This window comes from Talpa occidentalis, unplaced genomic scaffold, assembly GCF_014898055.3.
Source record: "Talpa occidentalis isolate TD23 unplaced genomic scaffold, MPIMG_talOcc4v2.1 talOcc4.9, whole genome shotgun sequence".
Classification (NCBI taxonomy): Eukaryota; Metazoa; Chordata; class Mammalia; order Eulipotyphla; family Talpidae; genus Talpa; species Talpa occidentalis.
The window spans coordinates 44,653,780-44,681,352 of record NW_023605305.1 but is presented as its reverse complement, the minus strand read 5'-3'; the positions used below and the strand labels follow the sequence as shown (position 1 = coordinate 44,681,352).

The 27,573-nt window shown below is 34.5% G+C and overlaps 1 protein-coding gene across 17 annotated transcripts in view; it reads left to right on the top strand.

Moving 5' to 3' along the window:
- ADGRL2 (adhesion G protein-coupled receptor L2) overlaps positions 1 to 19,280 on the top strand; it is a 594,604-nt gene extending 575,324 nt beyond the window's left edge. For 7 of the 17 annotated variants that reach the window (XM_054691650.1, XM_054691649.1, XM_054691654.1 and 4 more), the window contains 6 exons: positions 6,370 to 6,461; positions 8,304 to 8,472; positions 11,368 to 11,496; positions 12,033 to 12,129; positions 13,806 to 13,934; positions 17,224 to 19,280. In XM_054691650.1, the coding sequence (XP_054547625.1) occupies positions 6,370 to 6,461; positions 8,304 to 8,472; positions 11,368 to 11,496; positions 12,033 to 12,129; positions 13,806 to 13,934; positions 17,224 to 17,978 (1,371 nt within the window). In that variant the 3' untranslated portion in view covers positions 17,979 to 19,280. The other 10 variants (XM_054691660.1, XM_054691657.1, XM_054691661.1 and 7 more) reach the window with 5 other exon arrangements.
- Positions 19,281 to 27,573: the final 8,293 nt, after the last annotated feature.

Sequence of the window (27,573 nt, the reverse complement as noted above, 5' to 3'; positions counted from 1 at the left end):
ATGAGTTAAATAAAGCTGTAATATATTTCAAGTGCTCCTAGGAAAGCTGATTTCTCATCAAAATTATTCAATCCAGATGATTGCCCCAGTTTTTATTCTTGCTTTACCTGATGTTAACACATCCTAAGCCTAGCTCAAATTAAATGACAAACAGCTGATATGAAAGGTGTGTCCCCTACAAACACAGCGTCTGCCTCCTCCCACCCCACCCCCCACCAGCCCTTGGCCAAATTTACTGATATCTAGGAACTTATAAAGTCTATTTTAGAAAAATTTGTCCTATAAAAGTATCATGTTTACTTCATTGTGTTGTAGTTTTGTTTCTTTTCTATCTTTGAAGATAATTATTGACTTTAGGGTATTAAAAAAATTCATTTGGTGGAAGAAGTTAATGTCTACAAATATTCAACTTCCAGTAACAAGAGATAAATTGCCCATTTCATTATTTTTCTATACCAAATAATTTAGGTTGAGATGCGAAGGGCTTTTGGGAAACAGTGTTCCAAACTTAAAAATCAAACCAAAAAAAAAAAAAAAATCCCAGCTGGTAGCAATCAACTAATAGATCCTGGGAGTAGTTCTTCTGCAGTTGATTTGTCCTCCAATAATCCCAACGCAGAGAGACAAAGGATAGAGAAGTGTAAAACATTATCTAGCATGTAACCTAAATTGAGATCTGAAAAGATTATACAACACAGGTTTGTTAATATTAGTATTTTACCTACACATATCCCTGTGGTGATTTTTTAGGACATTTAAAAATCAATTCAGTTACAAATCTTCATAATAGGAATCAAGTTGTATATAACCCTTTTAAGGAATACACTTGTAGCCAAATTACCTGTTAATATTGCCAGAAAGTATAATTTTGCATTTCCAACTTTATGAACCATAACAGCATAACTTAGTAGTACTAAATAAGTGTATGTTTTAAATGATGTTCTATGAAGACAAATAACATGGGAAGATAAAACTTCCGATTTCTGTATTTCTATAGAATGTCTTGCCTACAGGCACTAGAGTTATTATATCTATGAGAAAAGTGCTTGTAAGTAATGAGCAGTGGGAAACCATTAGTATGCCTGAAATGGTTTAATGAAAGCTTGGATCATGACACGTCAGGAGCTGTTCTTATCATTTGGACAGCTCCATCTGCATCGTTAATAATTAATTCAGTTCAGTAAGAGTTCAGCTCACACACTCATTTAGAAGTCTTCTTCAGAGAACACCTCTCTGGCTTCCAGTCCCAGGGAGAAATAGGTTTCTGCTTGGCTAACAGCAAAGATCTGGAGATACAAGTGCAGTTTTAGAGTTGCATTTGCCAGGTAGCAAAAGCTCCAGGGAGGACAAAAAGGGTCAGAACATGTGCAGTTCAGTTAGGTTACTTCAGAGTGGTGTTTCTGTTCTTCTGTCTTATCATATCCATGTCAGCACTGCAAGCTGTGGAATGAATTTTAAGCTGCTGTGCTCAGACGGATGTGATTCAATTGAGCGGGTTGATGACTATAAAACAAACGGTGCCCTCCTATCATCTGTGGTACTTTTTCTTTTTTAAAACTTCTTCATATTTTCAGCAAATTATATTAAAGGCAGGTTATTTAAACAGTAACTGATGAAATTATTGTTTTGGGATTCATTTTGGCTGAATTGGGAAGTTTTTTTTCCTTCTGATTTTGTTTTTACTCACATAGAATTCAGTTAAGTTTTCCATCTAGTTATTTACTCATGTGTGTACACACATGCGTGCACATACACACACACAGAGCAAGAGTTGAAATCTGATGAATTCCTGGATGATTTGACTAATCTCTAAGTTAATTATCAGTATGGGTTTTCAGACTGGTAGGTTGACATACAATATGTAACAGAATCCTACCAGCTTGTACTTGCTAGGAGTTTCTTGGTGAATGAATGAGTGACAACATGTACTTACCAGGCTTAAGCAAATCTTTGTGTACCTAGATGGAGAACATTTTTTAACCTATCTCAAAGTATTTTGTTTAACCTTAGTATGCTATGTTAGAAAGGAAAAGCAAAGGGCAAGCAGACAAAAAGTGACTACTTTGGAATTGAGGAGACAAAAACAGCAATTGCATGTGTAGTCAATTTTCTTTTCCTATCAAGCCTGCCTTCTAATAGAAATGGGAGAATTCCATGTTAAATTTTGTGATTTCCTTTATTTTTCAAATGCATACAAGGCAGGAAAATAGGGAAGAAATAAAATTGAAATCACTTACTATAACCAGAAAAAAGAAAAAAAGCACGAAAGTACGTGGCAGAAAAGAGTCATTTATATTATGGGGAAGATGCAAAGAAGAAAGAACTCAAATTGCAACCACTAGTACTGCATTTGAGAGACCATTTTGGATAAGTTTTATCAAAGATGTTTCTATTTGCCCTTGTATTTCCTGTATGAAAATAACTGATTCATACAGTAATATATTAAGAACAGGAAGAAGTAGAATGTTGAAATATTTTACTCCACAAAATCCTAATTCTTACCAGAGTATTAACTCTAGAAAAGATCATTGCAACGGTATTTGTTCTGTGAAAATAAAAGTCAACATTTTATATTTTTAATCTGTAAAGAGAACTGTGAAAGCTCTTAAAAAATTTTCTTTATACATCAATAGATATCAACTTAATTCTAAGAAATATTTCACTCATCTTGGTGGTTACATTAAAATATTTAATACCTAAATGATATAAATATCTTGTTTTTCTAATAAGATGAATGTATAATATCTATTAAAGAAAATTTTAACTTTGTAACGTGGAGATATGGAAAAGAAAAATATCATAGATTTAGCATTTTTAGCCATATTATGCTTCACAATATCTTGCATGCTTTTTCATAATTACTTTGTCTTGAAATGTTGGCATTTTGTCGTGTTAAAGATAGCACTGTCTCTTGTTTTGCTTATATTCAAGTCATATTTCAGAGGCTAAATGAGTGTTGCATTTAACTATAAATTTCTTGGTAACCTAAATTATTAGTATATTAGCTGTAAATTTTACTTTCAATTTCTTTAACATGGACATTTCACAGACATTTGTGAAGCAGTCTGACAGGAAAAATTCTTTTGTTTTATAATTAGTTTTCTATTATTTTAAGTTGTTTTTAAATAGACTCGCTTTTAAAATGTCTTTTGAGACATTTAATTTTAAGTATGTTAGAAATAGCAGCTTTTTTTGTGTGTGCCCAGATTTTATGGGTTTGAGTAAACACATGTAACTGTTGTCAAACATAATTTTACTAATGGGAGTAGAAGAATGTCTGCATTTTCACCATTTGCCAATTATGGAATGGTATTGCTTTACAAAGGAAATAGAGAATTAGTTATTCTAGCAAATTGCATCAGATGGAAGTCACTTAAAAAACATTTCATGAATCATTCAGTATTTCTTTGAAGCTATATCTTATACATTAATTTATAATTTTATCTTCTAATTCATCTGAGTGATTTCTAAATTGTATTACTCTTTATAGATGTTGAACTTTTTTTTTTTAATATGTAAAACTAGTAGATCTTTGCTTTGTTACATTCCTTGTTTTCTCACCCAAAACAAATGGTTAATTTTATTTGGAAAGACTGAATTATGGAGCCAGACCATGGGTATATTGTATCTCAGAACTGACATTATAGAAGAAGCTAAGTAACTTTGATAAGGTATTTAACATGTCAGATTTGTAAAATGGAGCCCAGAGCTGCCGTCTCCCTCTAGAAATAGGATTACGGGATATTATTGTGGGGTTTTGTTTTTTTTTTCTTCCCCTGTAATTTTCTGTATTCTCTGAACTTTGTGTATTGTGAATCTATAATATTTGTATCTAGAAAGAAACACTAAACACATGTAATGTTAAAAACCTCAATAGAATGAAGGGAGAAAAACAAGATGTATTAAATGAGATATGTTTTCTGTGGCACATTCAACTTGGTTAGTCCTGTCTTAACCAAAAAAATCTGTGCATTATATTTAAGCTTTGATCCTGTTTTTATGTTGGTAGATTTCATTTCATTGCAACTGTAATAGAAAATGTATTAGGTTTGAAATAACTTGTTTTTACTTGATTTTCTTCATTGAAAATGTTTGCATAAGAATTTACATTTTCTACTGATTATCTTTTCATAGCATAACTATACATCCACATTTTTCACAGTGTTTATTTTCCTGTAGTTTATACATTATAATGAATAATAAGTGATTTCTTTCCTGGACTCTCATACTAGTAGTAGTAGTACTAGTAGGAGTTACTGTTACTGTTAGTTTATTCCCGAAAGGATAATTAATATGCTTAAATAATGAATGCCAAATTGTGGTCCTATGTGCTTCAGAAAATTGTTTAAGAAAAGAGGGAAGGATAACCCTATGTTCAGAAAACCAATAAGTAATTTTACTAGGGTGATCAAGAAGAAAGAAAGGAAGGCTTAATGCATTTTAACTCTTTATCTATAAATTTAGCAGCCTTTCTTACCTGAGTCATAGTCAGTTTGTCTGTTTACATTGTTTTGGTTTTTTTGGTTTTAGGATATTTAGAGTTAGTATTGTTTTGATTTTCTAATCTTACTAGTTAAAGTTTGCTGCTATACTAAATAGAAAATAAAATACTGTTGATGCTGCCTTAAAAAACAGATACACTGTACATGGTTCTTTAAGAAGGAAATCACATATTTATTATACAGCTGGAGGGATTAATTTCTCAAAGGCAGAAATTGTATCTAGCTCAATACAACAAACACATCTTGTGTAGAGAAGTAAAGACAACAAATATTTGGTATATGGAATGTATCATATTGCCAAATCCTTAAAAATGTAAATATTTATATTGTGATCAACTGGAATGATCTTCAGAATATGAAGCTATAAAAATGTTTCTACAACTGTACTTAGTTTTTGCAGACAAATATTTTAAGAAATTTATTTTTAAGTACCTTTTAAACGAAGAACTTCATTTGTCCTTGAGTAATTAACATCAAGTGATATATTGCTATCTCCAATTGCAAATTATGCCCATTAATTTCTTTTTATCCCTTAAGAGGAAATTTTACATCTAAGAGAAATAATAAAGCACAGTAGAGGAAATGACTGATAAACAGCTTAAAGATATCAGTCCATTCCTGAAACTCATCATTACGAAGGACATGGGAACTTTATTTATCGCCCTATATTATTTTTCTTAATTATGAAATCCAGAGTAGTGATGAGTAAAATAAGTTATCATTTCATCAGATGGTGGTGTGACTCGGTAAAAATGATCACGTTACTGTAATGAAGTTATGTTGTTTACCACTAGGATTGCTTTTATTCCCAAATACAATATATCTTATTCACGGTTGCTTTTCTTAATATATACCATTTGGGCCTGGATTAACTTTATTTTATCTTTTTTAAAGTAATGATCTTAAGCAAGTAAGACATTAAAAAATGTCCAGGCACAGTATTACTTTCAGTTCTGTTACTAGAGCATAAAAATGGAACTCCCTCCCAACCACCTAGCATTCTGCCAGTGTGTGCAGAAGCAAATGCGAATTACAAACTTTATCTCTCAATGCACAGCTCCTTTCTTTTGAGTCACTTACATTGAACTCCCAAACATTTCTTCCATGTTAGGTTCCATTCCACCCTCTCTTTGTTTTTTTTTTGCAACTAGATTCTTTGCACAGGTGAATGTATAGAGGGACTCAAGCAGCCATTATTCAAAATTCACCCACCTCCATGCAATATAATGGTGGGAGAAAAAAAGAACTGCTAACTACTAATAGTTGGATACTAAATATGTACATGTTTCTAGTTTAACAATTTACCTTATTTTATATAGTAAATTAATATTTTATACATTTTATTTCACTTGATCCTCACAGCTGCCTTATAAATATGTTCTATAAATGCAATTATGTTCATTTAATCAATCAAAATCAAGGGCTAGACCTTATAACTAAGTCTTGGGGCCCAAAACCCAGCCATATTTCCATTTTAAGCTACATGATGTAAATGCCCTTCCTAAGAAATTCACTTCAGTGTTTCCATTAGATAGCTTTTAGGCCCTGGAGTACCTCTAGCTAAAGAAACTAATTTAGGTTTTCTAATTTATTTAATCATCACCACATGATCCTGATTTAATGAGGTTGCAATTTCATGTCAAATGATCTATTAAAAAAATCGATCATACATAGCCAGAGTATGTTTTATTTAGCTCAACTTGATCATTGCATATGTAAAGTAAAATTGAATCTGTGTTTACCATGTTCCCATGTCATTGTTATTTATATTTAACTGCATTAATTCATTAAATATATTAGCAAAAGCTTACTCATTTTTTACTCTTTGTTCACAGTGGTCTAATTCTTTCTTTATTTGTTATGACAGCTAAATATTATCTTTCTGGTGATCACATTGTGCAAAATGGTGAAGCACTCAAACACTTTGAAACCAGATTCTAGCAGGTTGGAAAACATTAAGTAAGTGTTTTGTATTTTAATTTTAGTGCTTGACAAACTTAAGTGAAAGATATTCTCCACAGGGAATACATGAATGCCTTCTATCAACTGTAGAGATTATTCAGAATGAAGTTTTACTGATCAAGGTTGAGTCTCTCTGTTTCCGTGTCACAGACATTGGTCAAAAATTAGATAACAATTTCTGTTTTGATCTAAAGCCAAGGAATTGTTTCAGTGGCTTTGTGGAAATTCCATACCACTGGAGCAATTTCATTTGAATTTAAAATGCAGTTCAAAGTGATCTTCCTGTTTGCATGGCTGATATCATTATATTAAGTTTGTTTTGTTAAATGACTTTTTGATTTAAGGATTCTGAGCAGTTTCCACTTCTAATCCTGTTTTCCTAAGAGAATTTACTCTCTTACTACTGTTAACTTGGAGATTATCTGTTGTTTTCATAATCATTAAATAAATGTTTATTTTATTTACAATGTTGAATAAAATGCAACAACCTATCAATGGAAAAATGCTTTCTAATTAACAAAAATTTTATATCTGTTGATTCATTAAATCATCTTATGGAAGCATTTTCAGACCTTTTTTAAATATGAGTCTTAATTTAAAATTTGTGGAGGTGTTATTCAAGTTGGTTATGATAGGATTGTGAAAAAATATTTTTAATGTAAAAAAATGGCAGATTTATAGTAAGGATAATTTTTTTAAAAATTAGATGTTTTAGATAGGTTAGTGCCAGCTTCATTGCATGTTGCATGGTAAGAGAGAGAGCTAATCTTTAGCATCTCTCTCTTTTCTTCCTTTTCCTCTTTCTGTCTTCTCATCTACACCAGTAATTACCGTGTTTGTGATGGCTACTATAATACGGACTTACCTGGGTAAGGTAGAACCCTGCATTAACAAATTTATGGCATGATTTATATTTTTTTACAAATCCGTCAATATCATGAATTACCCTTAATTTTTATAATTATTTTGGAATATCTAATTTGCTGTAGTACCTTTAAACTATAATATGCCTTTATTTTTTAATTGCTTGCCTCTGCATTTTGACTTTCTTAATTTTGACTAATTTATAAAATATATAAATGCTTTCTTATTACTTTCTATTTTAATTCTGTCTAATAATTTTGTTTCTCTTTTCTGCTTATAATGCTTTCTAGCTATGAAGATAATAAGCCATTTATCAAGTAAGATCATTAGTTAGACATGGAATGCACTGACTTTAAATCCTTCTCATTCCCTCCTATTTTCTACAGTTCTTTTCTCCTTAAGCTACTCATGATGAAATCTCTCCAAAATTATTTTATTTTGAAGTTGCTCTCATGTTTTTGTCCCATTTCAGCCAGGCTTCTTCATGCTTTAGTTATAAAACCTTAGGTTCACCTAAGATTAGTTTATTAGAATGTGAAGATTAGGTGTTCAGTGATTATCTGCCATTTAACCTTTCTGTATGTGTCACATTATTCAGTGTCATGAGTACACCACAGGAATAAATATATAGGAGTAAACTCATTAAGGACTCCTGAGTTTCTTTTACCAAAATGCATATAAGACAATAGAGTCAATGGGGGATGATTTGCACCTTGTATTTTAATATAGTTCTGATACCTTGTTTATTCTGGAGTAAGAAAAGGTCATACCTGCTGTTGCTGTTTTCACTGGAGGCTGCAGTACTAAATGCTATTGTTCTTTCTTTAGTCAATGAAAGGTTAAAGCCAAAGTGCTGTTGAATTTGAATATGAACATAGAGAGAGTCAACTGCTACTCCTGATTTGTTAATATTTAAGTGTGATATATGCTGTTCTCTCTTTGAACTTGTTAATAAAATTCACTTTATTTTTTCAGGTCTTGGGTGCTTGGCGCTTTCGCTCTTCTATGTCTTCTTGGCCTAACGTGGTCATTTGGCTTGCTTTTTATTAATGAGGAGACTATTGTGATGGCATATCTCTTCACCATCTTTAATGCTTTCCAGGGAGTGTTCATTTTCATCTTTCACTGTGCTCTCCAAAAGAAAGTAAGTGAAAACACCCAAGCACTCTGCTTGCTTGTGTGTGTGTGTGTGTGTGTGTGTGTGTGTGTGTGTGTGTGTGTGTTTTTAAAGATTTATTTATACAAGCACTGGGCACAGTCAGAGGCGCGGGAGGGTGAGAGAATTCACCAGAGCCAGAGCGAGGAGCAGAATGGGCAGACTGATGAAATACACTGCTGAGGGGAGCAGCGGGCGGCAGGAGAGGTCTGTGCGCCATGTGGAACCCTCACCCAGTGGCTGGGGATCAAACCGGCACGCGGGCAGCTTCACAACCCAGCACTCAACCGCTGGTCCACCAGGAGAGGCCCTCTGCTTGCTTGTTTTTTGATTGAAAAAATAACAGATATAATAGAGAAAATTTTAAGTTACATATACTAATAAACAGCATATTTTTAATTCTAAAGCAGTTATAATGCTTGCCTGGAAGTTCAGGCTCCCCATATAAAATATGCCAATTCCAGTCATTTTTGGATCTCAGTTTGGAAATGTTATAAATTAGATTTGTAAAGTTTCTTCTTTGCTAATGGGCTCTACAAAAACATGTTTTTTGCAAAGGGCATACAAGATAAAGAAAAAGTTAAATAACATCATTCCTTGCTTCATAGAGAAGAATGCAGCAGTCTGAAGTGAAATTTAGTATAAGGATAAATGACTTTAATTTTAGAAGCACCAGGCATACAAAAAATTAGTACTAATTTTGCCTTTTGAGTAATTTTAAAAGATCTAAAACCCAGTAATTTAATATCTTCTATCTTACTACTTTATTCTGATTTTATGTAAGTGGAGTCACAAAAATGATTCAAAAATTAAAGTTGAAGATAAAAAAGTTTAATGTATTGTAAGAAGATATAAACCTAAGAAAATAGCTGCCATTTAAGTTTAAAATTTCCATGTGTTTCACTAGGTATCATCCTTACCCTGTCTGCATATCTAATGTAGTCTTTTTATTCTGTTATTACTAGTTGGTCACTAAATTGAACAGAGAAATAGAATTGTGAAAGTGAAAACTATTATGTTTTCAGCCTGACAAGATGATAGTGTTGTTACTTCCATCAGTTTTGGATAAGCTATAATTTTGAGATAATGACAGTGGAATGTGCAATACTGACAGATAATGTACATTCACAGCAATATAGGCATTAGGCAAAACCAACACCGGAGGGTATTATTTGGATAAAATACTGTTCTGATTGCCATTGTCTTGGTTATACAGCATTTCAGAGCAGTTAATAGCCATTAAATGTACAAAAAATTTTTGTGAGGTATCATGTGTTATTTAATAAAACTGAACTTTAGCTTTATAAACATTACACAGTTATAACCTTAGTAATTGCTTTTGGTTTTATATATTTCTTAAAAAATGAATGCATGAGCATTTTGTATACATGCATATAATCACATATTCACAATTTCTACCAAATGTTTTGTACATAAAGCATAAACTTAGCAGAAAAAGAGTGAGGAAGTCATCCTTTCCTCATTATATGTGTTAATTGATCAGAGGTTTTGCTGTGCTTTTTAAAGTAACAATTATGTTTTCTTTTGAACATGTTCTACTTAGTCTTGGATCTGTCCTATTGGATGCTGCCAGGATGAATTGTTATGGACATGATATAAATAAAATGATTTAGTTAAAATGAGTGAGCATATTTAGGCAAAGAAAATGCTTTGAAAGTTCAACCTCATTGTTTTTTGCTCTAATAGGTGTAATTAAATAAATCTGGGAGGATGGAAATAGGAAATAGAAGTTAGAAGTGCACTTAGATTTAAAAGGTCATCTAGTGATTTTAATTCTCTCATTTTGCAAGAAATAACTGTCAGAGTCGTGATATTTGCAGGCAGGTACTGAGCATTGAGCTGTCAAGAAGGAAAAAGTCTTTGAGAGGTTTTTGGAACCTGTTTGAAAACATAACTTTTTATGCAACTTCTCCTCCTTGTAATTTCAAAGTCTTGCTCTGACCCACCACTCACCATGTCTATAAGATAGTATTGCTGACCAGAACCCAGGTCTCTCCCCTACTTCTTCCAAATCTGTGCTTCCTCTCTAGGCAGGGACCCTATTATTTAGCAATTGTTTGGACTTCACTTTTTAAAGTTTACTTTAAACTTTCTTTTAGCCTAACAGCTTGTCTATCTATTCATATATCCAAGCTTCAGGGGAAAAGGGAAATTACATGGGTAACTCATTAATGTGAATGGAAATTGCATAAATAGTTCCCTTGTGTGCTAATGAAGTGAATAGGCATCTTAGACTCTCTGTACTGGATGTTAAAGCTATACACATCAGAAAATGAGGAAAACATTCCATCCTAATTAATGGCATATGTATCAAAGTGCTTTTCTTCTTTATTCTTATGCCAAAGGAGTCTTGTCATTATACAGAGGTTACCCACAAAACTGTGCAATCCAGTGAAAGAAGTTTATGTATTGACCTACCTAAGAGGATGTGAAGCATATAAACTTAAATGACTGAATTACAAGTAATTAGTTGTGAATAAGCAAGGAAAATACTAATTTTTGTGTTTGTTCTATTCTCAGAGTGAAATGTGAAATTGTGGTTATTAAGTGTCTAAATAGACTAAGACAAAATATTACTATTGTTAATTTAAAACATGGCATGATAGTAACAACATAGAAGGCATTTTTATAGATTATATCACATTTTGAAGATCCTGCTAGCCAGTCTAGTGGACAGAGATATTTTTCTGATTACTATTTCAGCAGTTTCAACGAACTTTGCTTTTTGTTAAGTTCAACTTATTTCTCCATAGAAAAGGGTTGTGGAACTTATTTATCTCCACTGCTCAATTCATTAGAGAGAGAGAGCGAGAAGCAAATGTATTCATATTAATCCCTCAGTCTCCTGGTTATTCATAACAGGTACGGAAAGAATACGGCAAGTGCTTCAGACACTCGTATTGCTGTGGTGGCCTCCCAACTGAGAGCCCCCACAGTTCTGTGAAGGCATCAGCGACCAGAACCAGCGCTCGGTATTCCTCTGGCACACAGGTAACAAAGAATTTGACAGCATCTTTAATTAACGTTCTTTATAGAAAGCCTATTGAGACATGTTCTGTTCAGATGCATTAATTGTCTCCTCATTATAATGATCTAGGTAGCAAATACTTGCTTTTTCAGTATTTTGATTTTAATTTCTTCCTAAAGATTTCTCCAGGATGCTTCTTTTTTTAGGTGTGAACGTCCTTTTACGAGAGGTTATACTTCTTTAAGAAGTATATCCTAACATCTGATAACCTTGAGCTCAGAGTGGGCACTCATTAAACATTTGTTTAGTAATCAACCATTTCTACTTAAACAAAAGGCAATTAAAGAAAACTTTTTTACGAGTGGAAGATTAAATAGCCCTTAATAGAAAAGCAACAGAACAATATAGACTTCCTTAGTTTTAGACCAGAATCAACTCACATGTTTTTGAAAAGGCCAACAGCTAATCCTACACAGATTTCTTAGGGTAAATCTTTATGTGTCTTTAATAAGGTAAACCTGGGGTAACTAACATATGTCTTGCTATTTTATATTGATAGAGTCGTATAAGAAGGATGTGGAATGACACTGTGAGAAAACAATCTGAATCTTCTTTTATCTCAGGTGACATCAATAGCACTTCAACACTTAATCAAGGTCAGTCACTAGGAAAATTTGAGTTTACAATATAAATTTTGTATCTTTTACCAATTTACAATAATTCTAGAGAAAATGCTGGATTTTTCTCTCAAATGGGTTTCTATCACAGCTCTCAAACCTTTTGAGTCAACTTCGACCTTTTATAAAAGTACATATAAATTCTTTCTATTCTTAATGTAATGCAAAAAGTATATTTTAAGACTCCACATTAACAGAATAAAGCTGGAAAAATTACTAAGAACCTACTTTGCCATTTTAAAATGTTTTCTTAGAGAAGACAGTTTATTCTTTATAACAGACATTTATGAAAGTTTTCTTAAAGCTTTTATATAATTAGTGTAACTATTATTTACATTAAACAGTGCCAGTTTAGTAGTGGAAATTCCTATTATAATAAATATCCAAAACTAAATATCCAAAAATAAAATATTCATAAATAAAAAAACACTAGAATTTACAAAGTAATTTTTCCTTTGAATTACTGGTTTTTAATGTCCATAACTCCAACTTTAATTTTATCATGTAATCATTATAATGCTTAATTAAAATAAGGTGAAAAATAAGATTGTTTAGGAAGGCTACACGTGCACATACACATGTCGTCTTCAGTGCAAGCTTAGTAAATTTAAATTTGCTGTGAAAAACCATATGCAACTGTATATATACCCTTGGAAAGGTAATTTTACCTTGGAAAGGTAATTTATCCAGGTAATTTCAGCTTTGATATACTGATTTGTAATATAATACAACATGTTATATTTTATCACAATGAAATATTAAGGACATTTTTCATTGTTGACATTGCTCTGATGAGATTCTGGTTTAAAATGAAAAAAGGAGTATGTATGGCATCAAAACCAACCTGAATTTTAAAATATTTTTAGTCAAATTACATTAGCTATGCAAAATTATGTCTGATAAGTATTGAAAGGTTTGTAATTTATCAATTAGAATGACTGAAATGTGTGTTTATTCCATTGCTCTGATGTTTTACCTTATTGTGTTAAGATTACTATTAAAAAGGAAATGAATTATTCATTGATTCATTTTGAAACCTGGCAAATTAGGTTACCAACTGAAAATTCTGGTTATATAGAATTTGTGAACAGTCTAATAATTCATTACACCTAGTCTTTTTTTCCCCTCAGCATGTGTGCTCTTGCATTTACTAAGAGAAGCTTTTTGCAATGTGCCATACTTTTTACCTGTTTGTGAAAGTTGTTTTGCCTCCTGCTTGTTTCAAAGTTGGTATTAACACAGATGTTTTCATGAGGGATAATCCCACACCTGTAAATTCTGAAAGTTTGAGATTCCCTCTTCTGGGCCTTAGTGGGTAGGTTTTTAATATTAAGCAGTAACATCTTGAAACATAATGTTGATCTCTATGCATTTAATTGCCATTTTTGTTTAACAGTGATTTTGTATAAATTAGTAAATGTCATCCTCAGCAGGTGTTTACTTGGGGGACTTAGAAAGCACCTGTGAATTACTGAAATTTAACTTCCCTCTCCCCTTTCTCCTTCAAATTAGTAGTTCAAATACAGTCAGAAAATTTCAGCAGAATTTCCGTTGCCAACTTGTCCACTACCCTTGATGAATACAAAACGTACTTTACTGCAACTGTAACACTAAAATAAGAGAACTGATACATTTTTTTTGTCTCTTTGCTTTAGGAATGACTGGCAATTACCTACTAACAAACCCTCTTCTTCGACCCCACGGCACTAACAACCCCTATAACACATTGCTCGCTGAAACAGTTGTATGTAATGCCCCTTCAGCTCCTGTATTTAACTCACCAGGTGTGCTTATACTTACAAATAAAACTACCTTTCTTTGCTGCTAAACAGTGCTCTGATCTTTGCCCATTTCTAGAGTACAACTCAAGTTGTCATGTATTTATTATGAACCCCTTAATTTCTCAATTAAAAAAGATTTATGGTATTGCCCATGCCAGGCTTCTAAAACTGCACTATATTATAGTAAAAGTTTAGTCATGATAGTATTTACCAATAATTATCCATGTTTTTGACACAGGTGGCATAAATCTTAATATATTATTACAGGACTGACATCACATGGTCCGAGAGCCCATCTTCAAGATTTATATCATTTAGAGGTATCCTATCTATGTAATATACTGTTCAGTTGACTCTAAAGCTTGCTGACAGAATTTGTTTCTGGAATGAATTAGCTAATAAAGATAATTTGGATGCCTAGGTATAGAAAACTACGTCCAGCTTTATCAATGTAACCAAACTATAGTATAGTGCAGCTTTGTTTTTCTTTTTTCTTAAAAAAATTTTGAGAATAAAGTTAATATCAGTTAGTTTATACCTGCAATGTTTTTATGGGGAGGGGGAGGGTGTCACTAACCCATTCTATATTACGATGTCTTCTAATAGCTTATTTTTTTAAACATACATATTTAATATTAACAGAAAGTTCAAGGTTTTTGTAAAAGTTAATGCATAATTACTGCTAGCTTATAATCTTCATTTGTGATTGATATTTATCACTAAATTAAACACAGAACTTCGTTTCCGTTTTTTTTTTCCTTAAAATTCTTTTTAATGTAACTGCAGCTTCTCTTTTCATTCTCTTGTTTTTCTTACTTTCCTTATGCTTTCCTCTAGCAACCTACAGAGAGACAAGTATGGGAGTAAAACTTAACTTTGCCTATCAAATGTAAATTTTTTCAGCATGATTTTTAACCGGCACAATTAAAACATAACTAGCAGTCATGAAGTAGACTCAGCGGGCAAGTGGTTCACAATTTGCAACTAAAATGTCACCAAATTCAAACAGTACATCTTATCTGTGCTGTCTGTTGTCAGTAATAGAGGTCTGTAGCAAATGCTGTCCATACTTTAAGTATATGCAATGCTGAAATAATTTGCTTTTTAAAGCCTGAGGTACTGTCAACCAGAATGCTTAATAATTGACTTATCATTTCTGCATTCCCACAGTAATCTTGCTACAGGCTGTGGAAAGTCTTCAAGTGAATTACTCGAACTTGGGCAGAAAAAGTTGCATCTTCAAAACCAGTCAAAGATGTGCTTAAATCTGCAGTATATCATAGAAAACACCTTTTGGATGATCCAGTATATTTTATTATATTTCATTAAGTAACACTAAAAAGAAAGAAAAGTAACAAATCGAACCTCTGCAGAGGAAACAAATACTAGCATGTGTCACCTCTAACTTAAAACGCCAAATGTTTTCTAGTGGTAGCTCTTATAAATAAAGACTGGTGCATATGTGAATTTATAAAGCTAAAGGAAGTCTTACCAGTAATTCTCATGATTTCATTTTGTGATACATGGAGCGTGATACAAATTGAATGGTCAGTTTTTCAAATGTGGAGGTTGGATCAAAGTTTTTAAAGTAACACGAGTTACCAACAAATCTTAATTCCCTCCCTCCCCCCGTTTTCTGCTAATGATAATATATTGAACAATTAATCAGATTGAGTTTTCTAGGATAATCTGCAGCTTTAAGAGTGGAGTGAGCATTAAAAAAAGGAAATTTTCTATTTTTTCCAAGAATAAAATTTTTTCCTAAACTCCTCCAAGCCTTGCATACAATGCAGCAGCCTCACAGTGGTCAGATTCATTTCACTAACATCATTTCATTCTTTTTTTTTTCCAGACCTATCTGTAGACAAGTGATTTTTTTTTTTCTCTAGGATTTTGAGAATGAATAACCTACCTTTCCATGTGCAGAACATTTAATTTTCTCTAAGACTTTTATTTTCATTTGCCTGAGAAGCACTGTGATGTCTTAGTTTACATGTTTATGTGTCTATAGAAAATACAACTCTGATTCAAAGAGAGCATGTTACCATATTTTTTTTCCTCCTAAACCTCTCTTCATATCTTCAGCAGACTTATCCAATCTTTCATTCCTTTAGAGATAAAAATATATTAGCCAAGGCTGACACCCTTTTCCCATTCCATAGTTAATATTTATTCTTGGTTTAATTTCTGTGACCCATACTTAAGAAATCTCTTAACATTTCTGCGTTTAACCTCCATGCCCATGGTGTCTGTGGGCCAGTCTCGTACAGTAGACTCTGCTGGTTCATTCGGTGCTGTCACTGTGACTGATGCAGACTGCAGGGCTGCAGGCAAACTTTGACCATTAGGAGCCTGGGGCCATTGCTATTAGAAAGAGTAATATTACAAAAAATTCAAAATAATGAGAAATATTAAATGAAAAAATAAAAGGCTGCTATTGCTGGTAATTTAATTTGTTGAACCCTTGCTCTGACTAAGTTGCTGAGAAGCTTAGAAATTCTTCATCATGTTACAATAAATCATTTTACTTTCTTTTATATATCAGCTACTCTTAGGCCAGATAGCCTGAGCAGACAGACATGATGTGAGTTGTCCAAAGTGAGTCATCCCACCTGCTGTCTGTCGTGTTTTTGGATGGTGCTTGTGCGACCCTGGTGCAGTCAGTGTGAGAGATGGCTGTCTTTGTTTAACATGAATTCTTTGTATCTGTCCATTTTTTCATTCTTTTTTTTACTTCATCTCCAGAAAAAGGAAATGTTAGAATGTTGTTTAATAAGTTGCTTGCCAGTTATGTGGGTTTATGTTGTACATTTGCCTTTGGTTTTTGTATGTGACTTATTCCTTTTTAATTTAGTGTTGTTTAGGACAAATTCTGTTAATTTTATTTTTATAAACCATAGTCTTGTACTTTAAAATGTAAATGTCACTAATGAATTGCTTTGCATTAACTATGCAAGGGCATGGAGTGAAGTCTTCTTTGTACGTGTGTCAGAGATTTGACCAAAAATCAATTCATAACTACTGTCTCCCCGAAATTGATCGAGTAATATTCTGTATGCCATCTTCCCTCCCTGGAAAACAGTATTATTCTTTCACACTTTTTCCTGTTACCTAAGTAAGGGCTTGCAACTGTTTATAGTTGGGAACGCTGGAAAGCCTGGCACTTTTCAAGTGTTAGCTTTCAAACACAACTTTGTCCTGAACGACATTAAAAAGTCTTGTACAAAAGAAGTAAAGACTGTTTAGGAAGGAACAGAGGCAGTAATGGACAACCCCCCCTTTTCTGTTTCAGGACATTCACTGAACAATGCCAGGGATACAAGTGCCATGGATACTCTACCGCTAAATGGTAATTTTAACAACAGCTACTCACTGCGCAAAGGGGACTATAATGACAGCGTGCAAGTCGTGGACTGTGGACTAAGTCTGAATGATACTGCTTTTGAGAAAATGATCATTTCAGAGTTAGTGCACAACAACCTACGGGGCAGCAGCAAGACTCACAACCTGGAGCTCACGCTCCCAGTCAAACCTGTGATTGGAGGAAGCAGCAGCGAAGATGATGCTATTGTGGCGGACGCCTCATCTTTAATGCACAGCGACAACCCAGGGCTGGAGCTCCATCACAAAGAACTCGAGGCACCACTCATTCCTCAGCGGACTCACTCCCTTCTGTACCAACCCCAGAAGAAAGCGAAGCCCGAGGGGACTGACAGCTACGTCTCCCAGCTGACTGCGGAGGCTGAGGACCACCTGCAGTCCCCCAACAGAGACTCTCTTTATACAAGCATGCCCAACCTTAGAGACTCTCCCTATCAGGAGAGCAGCCCTGACATAGAAGAGGACCTCTCTCCCTCCAGGAGGAGTGAGAATGAGGACATTTACTATAAAAGCATGCCAAATCTCGGAGCTGGCCGCCAGCTTCAGATGTGCTACCAGATCAGCAGGGGCAATAGTGATGGTTACATAATCCCCATTAACAAAGAAGGGTGTATCCCTGAAGGAGATGTTAGAGAAGGACAAATGCAGCTGGTAACAAGTCTTTAATAGTGCAGCTAAGGAATTCCACGGGCCACATGCAAGTATTAATAAATAAAGGCTCCATTGGCCCCATGCAGCTCCCTCAAACTCTGCCTGAAGAGACGGCTCTGTTGACCTGTGGTTCTCCAGTGTAAAAAGATGACTGAACCTTGCAGTTCTGTGAATTTTTATAAAACATGCAAAAACTTTGTATATACAGAGTATACTAAAATGAATTATTTGTTACAAAGAAAAGAGATGCCAACCAGGTATTTTAAGATTCTGCTGCTGTTTAGAAAAATTGTGAAACAAGCAAAACAAACTTTCCAGCCATTTTACTGCAGCAGTTTGTGAACTAAATTTGTAAATATGGCTGCACCATTTTTGTAGGCCTGCATTGTATTATATACAAGACGTAGGCTTTAAAATCCTGTGGGACAAATTTACTGTACCTTACTGTTCCTGACAAGACTTGGAAAAGCAGGAGAGATATTCTGCATCAGTTTGCAGTTCACTGCAAATCTTTTACATTAAGGCAAAGATTGAAAACATGTTTAACCACTAGCAATCAAGCCACAGGCCTTATTTCATATGTTTCCTCAACTGTACAATGAACTATTCTCATGAGAAATGGCTACAGAAATTATATTTTGTTCTATTGCTAGGGTAAAATAAATACATTTGTGTCCAACTGAAATATAATTGTCATTAAAATAATTTTAAAGAGTTTGAAGAAAATATTGTGAAAAGCTCTTGGTTGCACATATGTTATGAAATGTTTTTTCTTACACTTTGTCTTGGTAAGTTCTACCCATTTCCACTTATTTTCCACTGTATACAGTGTTCTGCTTTGACAAGTTAGTCTTTATTCTTACATTTAAATTTCTTATTGCCAAAAGAACGTGTTTTATGGGGAGAAAACTCTTTGAAGCCAGTTATGCCATGCCTTGCACAAATGTGGTGAAATCTAGAAAAGATTGTGTGTCAACCTCTGTTTATTCTTGAACAGAGGGCAAAGATTTGGGCACTGGGCACTTCTCACAAACTTTCTAGTGAACAAAAGGTGCCTATTCTTTTTTAAAAAATAAAATAAAACATAAATATTACTCTTCCATATTCCTTCTGCCTATATTTAGTAATTAATTTATTTTATGATAAAGTTCTAATGAAATGTAAATTGTTTCAGCAAAATTCTGCTTTTCTTTTCATCCCTTTGTGTAAACCTGTTAATAATGAGCCCATCACTAATATCCAGTGTAAAGTTTAACACGGTTTGACAGTAAATAAATGTGAATTTTTTCAAGTAGTTAATGTGCACTTTTATGTATGACACATAATGGACATTTACACACTGGTGTTTCCCACTCCTATCTGCTGGGGTGTATTTATGTCCCTTTTCATATATGTAAAAGAATACAGTAAGTCCCCTGTTTGTTTCTTATGCTGAAAAGAACATATTTTTATTTTAATTATCTACTCCCATCCACAAATCTTATCTGGTAAGTTTTAAAAGGTTAACATGTTGAAAGTATTTTTGTTTGTTTCATTGCACCAGGACTAAAATAGATTAAAATGGCAAAATAAAAGAGGTTGGAAAATCTGCAGTTGAACTCGGGCAGCATAAAAAATTGATTTTTCAGCAGAGTTGAGAAGAAATTCCTAAAACATACTTTTACAGTTTTAGGATTATAAATATCCCCAGAAGCAGCTGTCAATGACAATATTTGTTATCATAGAAAGGTTTTACTCAGGTTCAAAAATCATATAATTGAATCTCAGCAAATATCTTTGTCCTCTCTACACCATAAGCATTTATACCAAATTCTTCTAAAACTGTGGTTCTCAAGTGCATCCACCAAATTAGAAATCACTCTGTTGTATGCTTGTAGTCAATCCTATTGAATTAAAAAGAGTAATATGAAAATGTCTAATGTATAGTATAGTGGGTATAGTAAGGTAGACACTAGGGTAAAATGTCAATATTTTAACAATAAGAGTACAATGGACAGATGTCACACATTCAGTTAATATCTAACAAATTGAAGATTGGTTGTAAGAAATTGTGTTAATGTTCAAACAGATTTAATAGTCTTCTGAGGAGTGTATTCATATTTTGGCTGAAATTCTTTAGGAATTTCAAAAGTTTATTTGCCAGAGGGGTCTATACATAAATCATGATACTTTTTTTTTTTTTTAAAGATTGATTTATTTATCTATACAAGCACTGGGTACAATCAGAAGCACAGGAGGGTGAGAGAATTCACCAGAGCCAGAGTGGGAAGCAGAATAGGCAGACGACTGAAATACACTGCTGAGGGAAGCACTGGGCACGGCAGGAGAGGTCTGTGCTCCATGTGGGACCCTCGCCTGCGGCCGGGGATAGAACCAGCCCTGCAGAGGCTGCTGGCAGCTTCGCAGCCCAGCACTCAACCGCTACACCACCAGGGAAGCCCAATCATGATACTTCTTTTTCAAAACCTGAAACTGTATGGTACTGTGTATAGTATATATGCTAACTAAGATTAGGCTGGTTTGGTAACATTATCTACCTTTCTCGTCCTCCAAAAAGGGTGGCATTGGTTATTCAATTAGTGCTGTTTCTCTTGAGGCAGTTCTCAAAACTATAATGTGAATAAGCAGGCAAGTATCTAAATGGTTAATATCCTGTTAAGGAAAAGTAGTTTACCATGTCTCATAGTAGAGGATATAATTTGGAAGCTACCATTTAACTTTGCCAACAACAATAACAAAAAAGAATCGTTTTTTAAATAGGTTTTTTTTTTTAGATTTATTTGTTTGTTTGTTTGTTTGTTTGTTTGTTTATACAAGCACTGGGTACAGTCAGAAGCACGGGAGGGTGAGAGAATTCACCAGAGCCAGAGCAGGGAGCAGAGCAGGCAGAAGGACTGAAGTTCACTGCTGAGGGGAGCAGTGGGCGGCAGGAGAGGTCTGCGCGCCATGTGGGACCCTCCTCCAGTGGCTGGGGAGCAGCCGGGGATCAAACCTGCGCTGCAGAGGCTGCGGGCAGCTTCGCAACCCAGCGCTCAACCGCTGCGCCACCAGGGAGGCCCAGGTTTCTTTTTTTAACGTGTAAATGTTGTCTTTGATTCCACCAAGGAATTATCCCAGTGCAAGGTAATTTCTTATTTTAAAATTATCAATGTACTGGCTATCTTTTTAATGCTCATGCATTACTCTTTATTAGTTGACCACTAGTTTCTTTGTGTCTACCCAGATTATACCTGGATATTTCCACATCCTTGTTTATTTTCTTTTTATGGGGCTAAACTTTATTGTAAAGTTACATTATTTTACCTCTTCTTGGGGACACTCAGCTGGCCTATTAAGAATAAGAAGTGGTTTTTATTTATTTTTGGATGTGACTTCATATAGATTAGTCCAGGTTGACCTTTTATTTTTAATTCTAGTCTTGTGTGTTCTACTGCAAAAAGAATTGTAGCTTATTCATCTCTGTCTATTCATCTTACAGACTTTTAAATAATATGTGGAAGAGGATACTTCCAGATCTAAAAATTATGTAATACATTGTCAGCTCCAACTCATCCACATGCATTTGAAAATAATTACATATATGTTAACCTGAAAAACTAAAGTAACAATTATTTGACAGAAAGTTGCCTTCACTGTCCTCTTCCCCAAAATTAAAAGAAACATGATACACAAATTCATTGCCAAATTTCAAAAGAAGTCATGTGTGCTTGTTTTGGGGTGTATTGGTATACCTACTCTATCTTGCCTTCAATTCAGTTTTGAACCTCAGTCTTAAAACTGACTGTTTAAAAATGTCCTTGTGAAATAGGGTGTGTTGGAAAAAGTTTTAATTCAGTAAAATTTTAATTTCAGGTATAACCTAGGTAGGAAGGCTGCAGAAAATGTGTACAAGTTGAGTTTCTGAAGTGCAAACAGCTCTCCATATTTTACTGATAACTGAAATTTTCTTTAAAGACAGTAATAATCCCTGCACTGTGTTACAAGTAAAACTTAGTACCAAGAATTCACAGGATCCTGTGTTCCAGATACTTCTCCTTCCATTAAATTGTTGAATTAAACCTCAAACATCAATATGAAAAGTTACTGGTATGTTGAATATAGAAGAGGATTGTTGCACAGGGTAATTAGTATGCTTTTTGTGAAAAATGCTGTATCACATGCTTCCTGCTAGTGGGCATCAAGTTGATTTTGAGTTGTCCTTATAAAGCACGAATGGCAGCCTGGAAGCATTAGTGATAAAGAATGCATGGGTACTAGTGGGTTGGAAATTAATTCATGACAGTGTTATTTGAGTGGTATGGAATGAGAATTTTCTGTTATGTCACTCTGAGTCTCTGAATGATAATAGAAACACATTATGTTAGGGAAATGCACCAAGCAGAAAACCTTGAATGTTTAAGAAGAATATCACGTTTTAAATGAACATGTACTTTGTGCATATTACTAGTGCTTTGTTCCAAATGAATAGGGCTGATGAAAACTCCTGGATGTTATCCAAGTTCATTTCAAGGCACTATGGCCACAGAACTTTAAAGGCAAGGGTAACACATCTCTGTCAGCAGGCATTAATAAGAAGCTCTAAGTGCATCATGTAATTAGGCTAATTAAATGTACTATGAGCATTTTTCATTTATTGGCGATAGACCACCCCTCATCTCTTAGTAAGGTTTCTCTGGAGTCTTCATCCTTTTCCTAATGGCATTATCGTTTACTGAGCGTACACTTTCTCAAAAAGAAGACTTAGGAGGGAAGTTTGATTTTAAAGATTATTTTTATTTATTTATGCATACAAGAACTGGGGTACAGGCCAGAGGTGCAGGGGGAGGTGTGAGAGAATTCACCAGAAACAGAATGGGGAGCAGAACAGGCGGGTTTACTGAAGTACTGCTGAGAGGAGCAGTGGGCGAAATAGGAGAGGTCTGCTGTGGCATGTGGGTTAGCTCCATGGCCAGGAATCAAACTCAGGCCATGGAGGTGATAGCACTGAGACTTAATCCCTATGCCACCAGGGAGGCCCTGATTTTGAAACCGATTGTTCTAACTGGTAAAACCTTTTTGAATTAACACAATGTGGAATGGCTGTTTGGTATGCTGACATAGATATTGATGAAATAAGAAAAAACAAAATAGGTAATCCAATATAATCGAACCCACCAAAACGTTTACATGCAATGGGAAAAAAAAAATACTGCCTCATGAATCTTTCACACATTTCTCTATTATGTGCTTATTGAAGCTATAAGACCAAAATGTCTTACAGATGTCTAAAAGGCCTAGTTTTTCTTAAACCAACGTGCAGCATAAGAGACTAGTGATGATCAATTTTTAAAGTTTTCTGGATATTTTTCATGAGCATTTTTAAATAATGTCATAAGTTTAGAAGGGATAGTTAGAATTAGTCTTAAACCCAATATATGAGCATGAGCCTAGTGATAAATGATCAATTTTTGAATAGTTTCCTGTATGTTTTTCATAAACATTTGTAAATCATGTCAGAACTAAGCTTTTTAAAAAGCATTTTGGCAGACAGTATGCATGGCTTTTCTGTTTGAATTTATTAGGCAATGAATGACTAACTTTATTATATTCTCTTAGAAAGACTGACAGTTAACTATATAGAACACCCTGAAATAATAATAATGACAAGTATCACAAATATTGATTAGGTGAAAGATCCAGGTATGTTTTTCTGATGAAATCTCAATCTTAATAAATAGAGGGCTTTTGAACCAAAGCAGTACTAGCATAGAGTAAATTTCTTCAACAGTTAAGGAATAACAAAACAAAATTGCTGTCTAATTTCTGAAAGATGTCTCGATGAAATAATTGTTCTCATACTAATTTTACATATCACACTGAGAATAAAATGCTAGCATCTATCCTTTAATAGATGCTTCATGTATGCCCGGCTCTGTACCAAATGTTATGTGATTTACTGTGCTTAATCCTCTCAACAATCCTCTGAGAAGGGTACTTGTTATCCACTTTTGCAAAAGAAGAAAAATAATTTGCTGAAGCTCTCACAGTCTGTGAGTGGCTGAGCCTGTATGATGTTTATTTGGTTCCGGAGTTTGAGATTTAACAAGCATGTGCCACCTCTGGTTTTACTCTGAATTCCAAGAATATCCTTGATATTTCATGTACTTTTTCTCTGCTGGCAGTAAGAAAGGATTTGTTTGTTTTGAGCCTTTTATAGAACTGTAAAGAAATTGAAAGAAGTCAATTTAATTAAAGTGTTTCAGAAGAAGATACCCTTTTAAAGGATCATCTACCTCAGAAAATTTGAGCAAAAGTGGGGTGGGCACATTAGCTGGGAGATGATCAAATATAAAGTTTATCCATTACCTTTGGAAATAAAATGTCTTCACAGGGAGTTGTAACAGGAAAAAGATTCAGAATATTTTTATTCAAGATGTCAAATAATACTGGCTTACCCAGTTAGCAGTGTGAGCAAAAACACAAAAATGACAGTTTATGCAGATAGATACTTTTTATTCCTCTTTACAAATAAGCCATAATAATGAAAATATCATGTGAAAAATGAAAACATTGAGTTAGACTCTTAAATGACAGTACTCTTTTAAATGTGTGTGTGTGTGTGTGTGTGTGTGTTTCAGTATTTAGTGCTTTTCAAGTTTATAGTCTAGATTTAGTTTTTAACATTTGACTAGAGGTCAATTATTTTCCCCTGAAAAATGAAGAGTTAGAATTTTGATAGTGTTGTATATTGTTGTCCCCCAAAATGTGTCTAGCAGAGCCCGGAAGTTACAGGTGCAGGCTCAGAAGAGCAATGTGGTTATGGGTGCCCTGTGAGTTAAGTTGCTGGAGATACAGCCTACTGAGGCATGCGTAATCCTGAGTAATTAATTCTTATTAATTCTCACAATTTTCTAAGTATTATTACAAGTAAGAAAACTAACCACCTAAGTACTTCAGCCAACTACAAAGTGGTAGAAACTCAGCAGCTTGCCTGAGGCCAGTGAGCACTGTTTAACTCTGTACTAGGGAGTTTGGGGACCCTCTGACCTGCATAGAGACCTACCCTACCCTACCCTGGCGCCCTGGAGTAGTCATAGAGCACCAAAGGCCACAGACCCTGATTCTCTGGGGACAGCTCATTCATTCTCAGAGGGAAAGGAGTGCAGAAGGGGCATGATACTTTGTACCATGGGTGTCAGCCCAAGATGGACACTCTCTTCCTGGGCCCTGCACCTGAGGCTGCCCGAATGCATGCTCACTTTTGTCCCTGGCTCCTTTCTTTCCTTATTTCTTTCTTTCCTTTCTTTCCTTATTTCCTTATTCCTTATTTCTCTCCTCTGTTTTCCTTCTCTTTGAGAGATTTGTTTCTCTCTCCATTTCCTACTGTTTTTTTTTTTTAAAAATTATTTGGGTTTGGGCCTCCCCTGGTGGCACAGGTGGTTGAGCACAGTGCTGTGAAGCTGTCGGCAGCCTCTGCAGTGCTGGTTTGAGCCCCACCAACCATGGAGCAACCCACATGGTGCAGCAGACCTCTCCTGTCTCGCCCGCTGCTCCCTTCAGCAGTGTATTTCCGTAGATCTGCCTGTTCTGCTCCCCACTCTGTCTCTGGTGAATCTTCTCACCCTCCTGCGCATCTGATCTGTATCCCGGTTCTTGTATGTATGAATAAATAAAATCTTTAAAAAAAATTCTTTAAAAAAATTTTTTGGTTTTAAGAACTTTTTTTGCATATCTTTCCATTTCCTCAATTTTAGTCCTTTTTTCTGCTAGGCTATATGGTTTAGCATGTGGCTTTCCTTTCATATCTATCTTCTGGCTTCATGCTTTTATTTACTTTTTATTTTATTTATTTTTTAATGATTTACTTATTTTGCAGGATTGTAGGCCAGAGGTGCAGGGAATGAGAGGATTCACCAGAGACAGAGTGGGGAGCAGAAGAGGCAGATCTACTGAAATACACTGCTGAGGGGAGCAGCGGGTGAAACAGAAGTCTGCTGTACCATATGTGGATTAGCTCCCTGGCTGGGGACTGAATTCATGCTGTGATGTGAAAGTGCCAAGACTTAACCCCTAGGCTTCCAAGGGGGCCCCATATGTTTTTTTTAAGACCTCATAGAGGATACTAATTTTTAGTATTAACCTTTAATCTTTGTTAGAGTATAAGCTTGCTTATATTTAAATTTCTCCTTTATTACACTTTTTAATTACCTTCTCATTTTCTTTTTACCCCTCACATTCTTTAATAAATTCAAAAGTTCCTGTGTTTCCTTTTCATTTTCTTCTCTTAACTTTCTTTTTTCATAGTCAGCAAACATGGCCCCACATTTCACAGCACCACAAAGATGGTAGTGAGGCAAAAGTATCTACAGCCTTTTAATCCTACTTGTAATTTTACATATTTATCCCAATTTTAGTCTTCATTTTATATAAGATATTCATATAAATAATTTAATGAAGTAGAGGTATTATAGTTATGAAATGTTGGATTCACATAGACATGGGTGTAAGCCCTGACTCTCTTGGGCAAATTATTTAACCTCTCTCAAATTGTTTCCTCCTCCGTAAAATTGGAATCAGCCTACCTTGCCAAGGGTTGCTGTGCAGATTAGAAGTAATGTATGTAAAGTGTCTTAGCACAGTGTCTGGCACGTGACAGGAGTCCAGAGATAGTAGCTTTTTTTTTTTTTTTTTTAGGAAGATACTGTGAGTAGCATAAACATCTCTTGACTTAAAGTTTCAGAAAAATAATCAGTCATCAGGACTTTAACTGGATTGTCATTATCTCCCTCAAGCCATGCGGTCGGGGTATATCAGTAACACTTGTGAACAATGGGCCACAACCACACCAGATTTCCGCCTGGGAGGGACCTGGACTCCCGGGAATGCTCTGCTTTGTGCTGTGCTGTGATCTAAGTTAATGAGAGCAAAGGGGAGCAGGTCTCTGTGTCTCCTCCTGGAATATTAATTTAACTAATTAAAACAATATTTATCTTGTGCGCAGAAGTATGTCACTCGGTTTTTCCACTTTTGTCCTTGCCTTCTTTCTGCCTTCTCATTCTTTCCTACAAAGCAATAAGGAAGTTTCTTCTTCCTTTATTTCATCTTTTGTAATAACTATTTCTTGTCTAACAGTATGAGTTTTCATGTGTAAATGTAGATGGTAGAACAGAAAATAAGGATACCCCTGTCCTTCAAATAATGATGAAATAAAATGCCTAACATATGTTCACCAACTACTGTTGGCTAAGTTCTATATTTAAACTGTTCATGATTACTTTATTTATAAAGTTATTTCATTAAAATATGCCAATTCTTGTAGCAATCTTATGTAATATAAATTATTATCTGAACTTTGTAGGTGAAGAAACTGAGGTTTAGCAAGGTGAAGTAACTGACTGAAGATTAAAAATCTGTTGCTGGGAAACCTGAGGATTTTGTTCCTAAGGACCTTGTAATAATACAAATGACATTGCTTGAGAGGAAACCACATTTTAAAAGATAATTACAAAGCAATATGATAAAAGACTTACCTATTTTAGGGCACGAAGGAGAGAGGAATTGATTCTGAAAAGAAAACATAAAGAAGTAGGGTTGGATCTGGGTTTTGAAGGATCAGTAGAAGTTTGCTAGA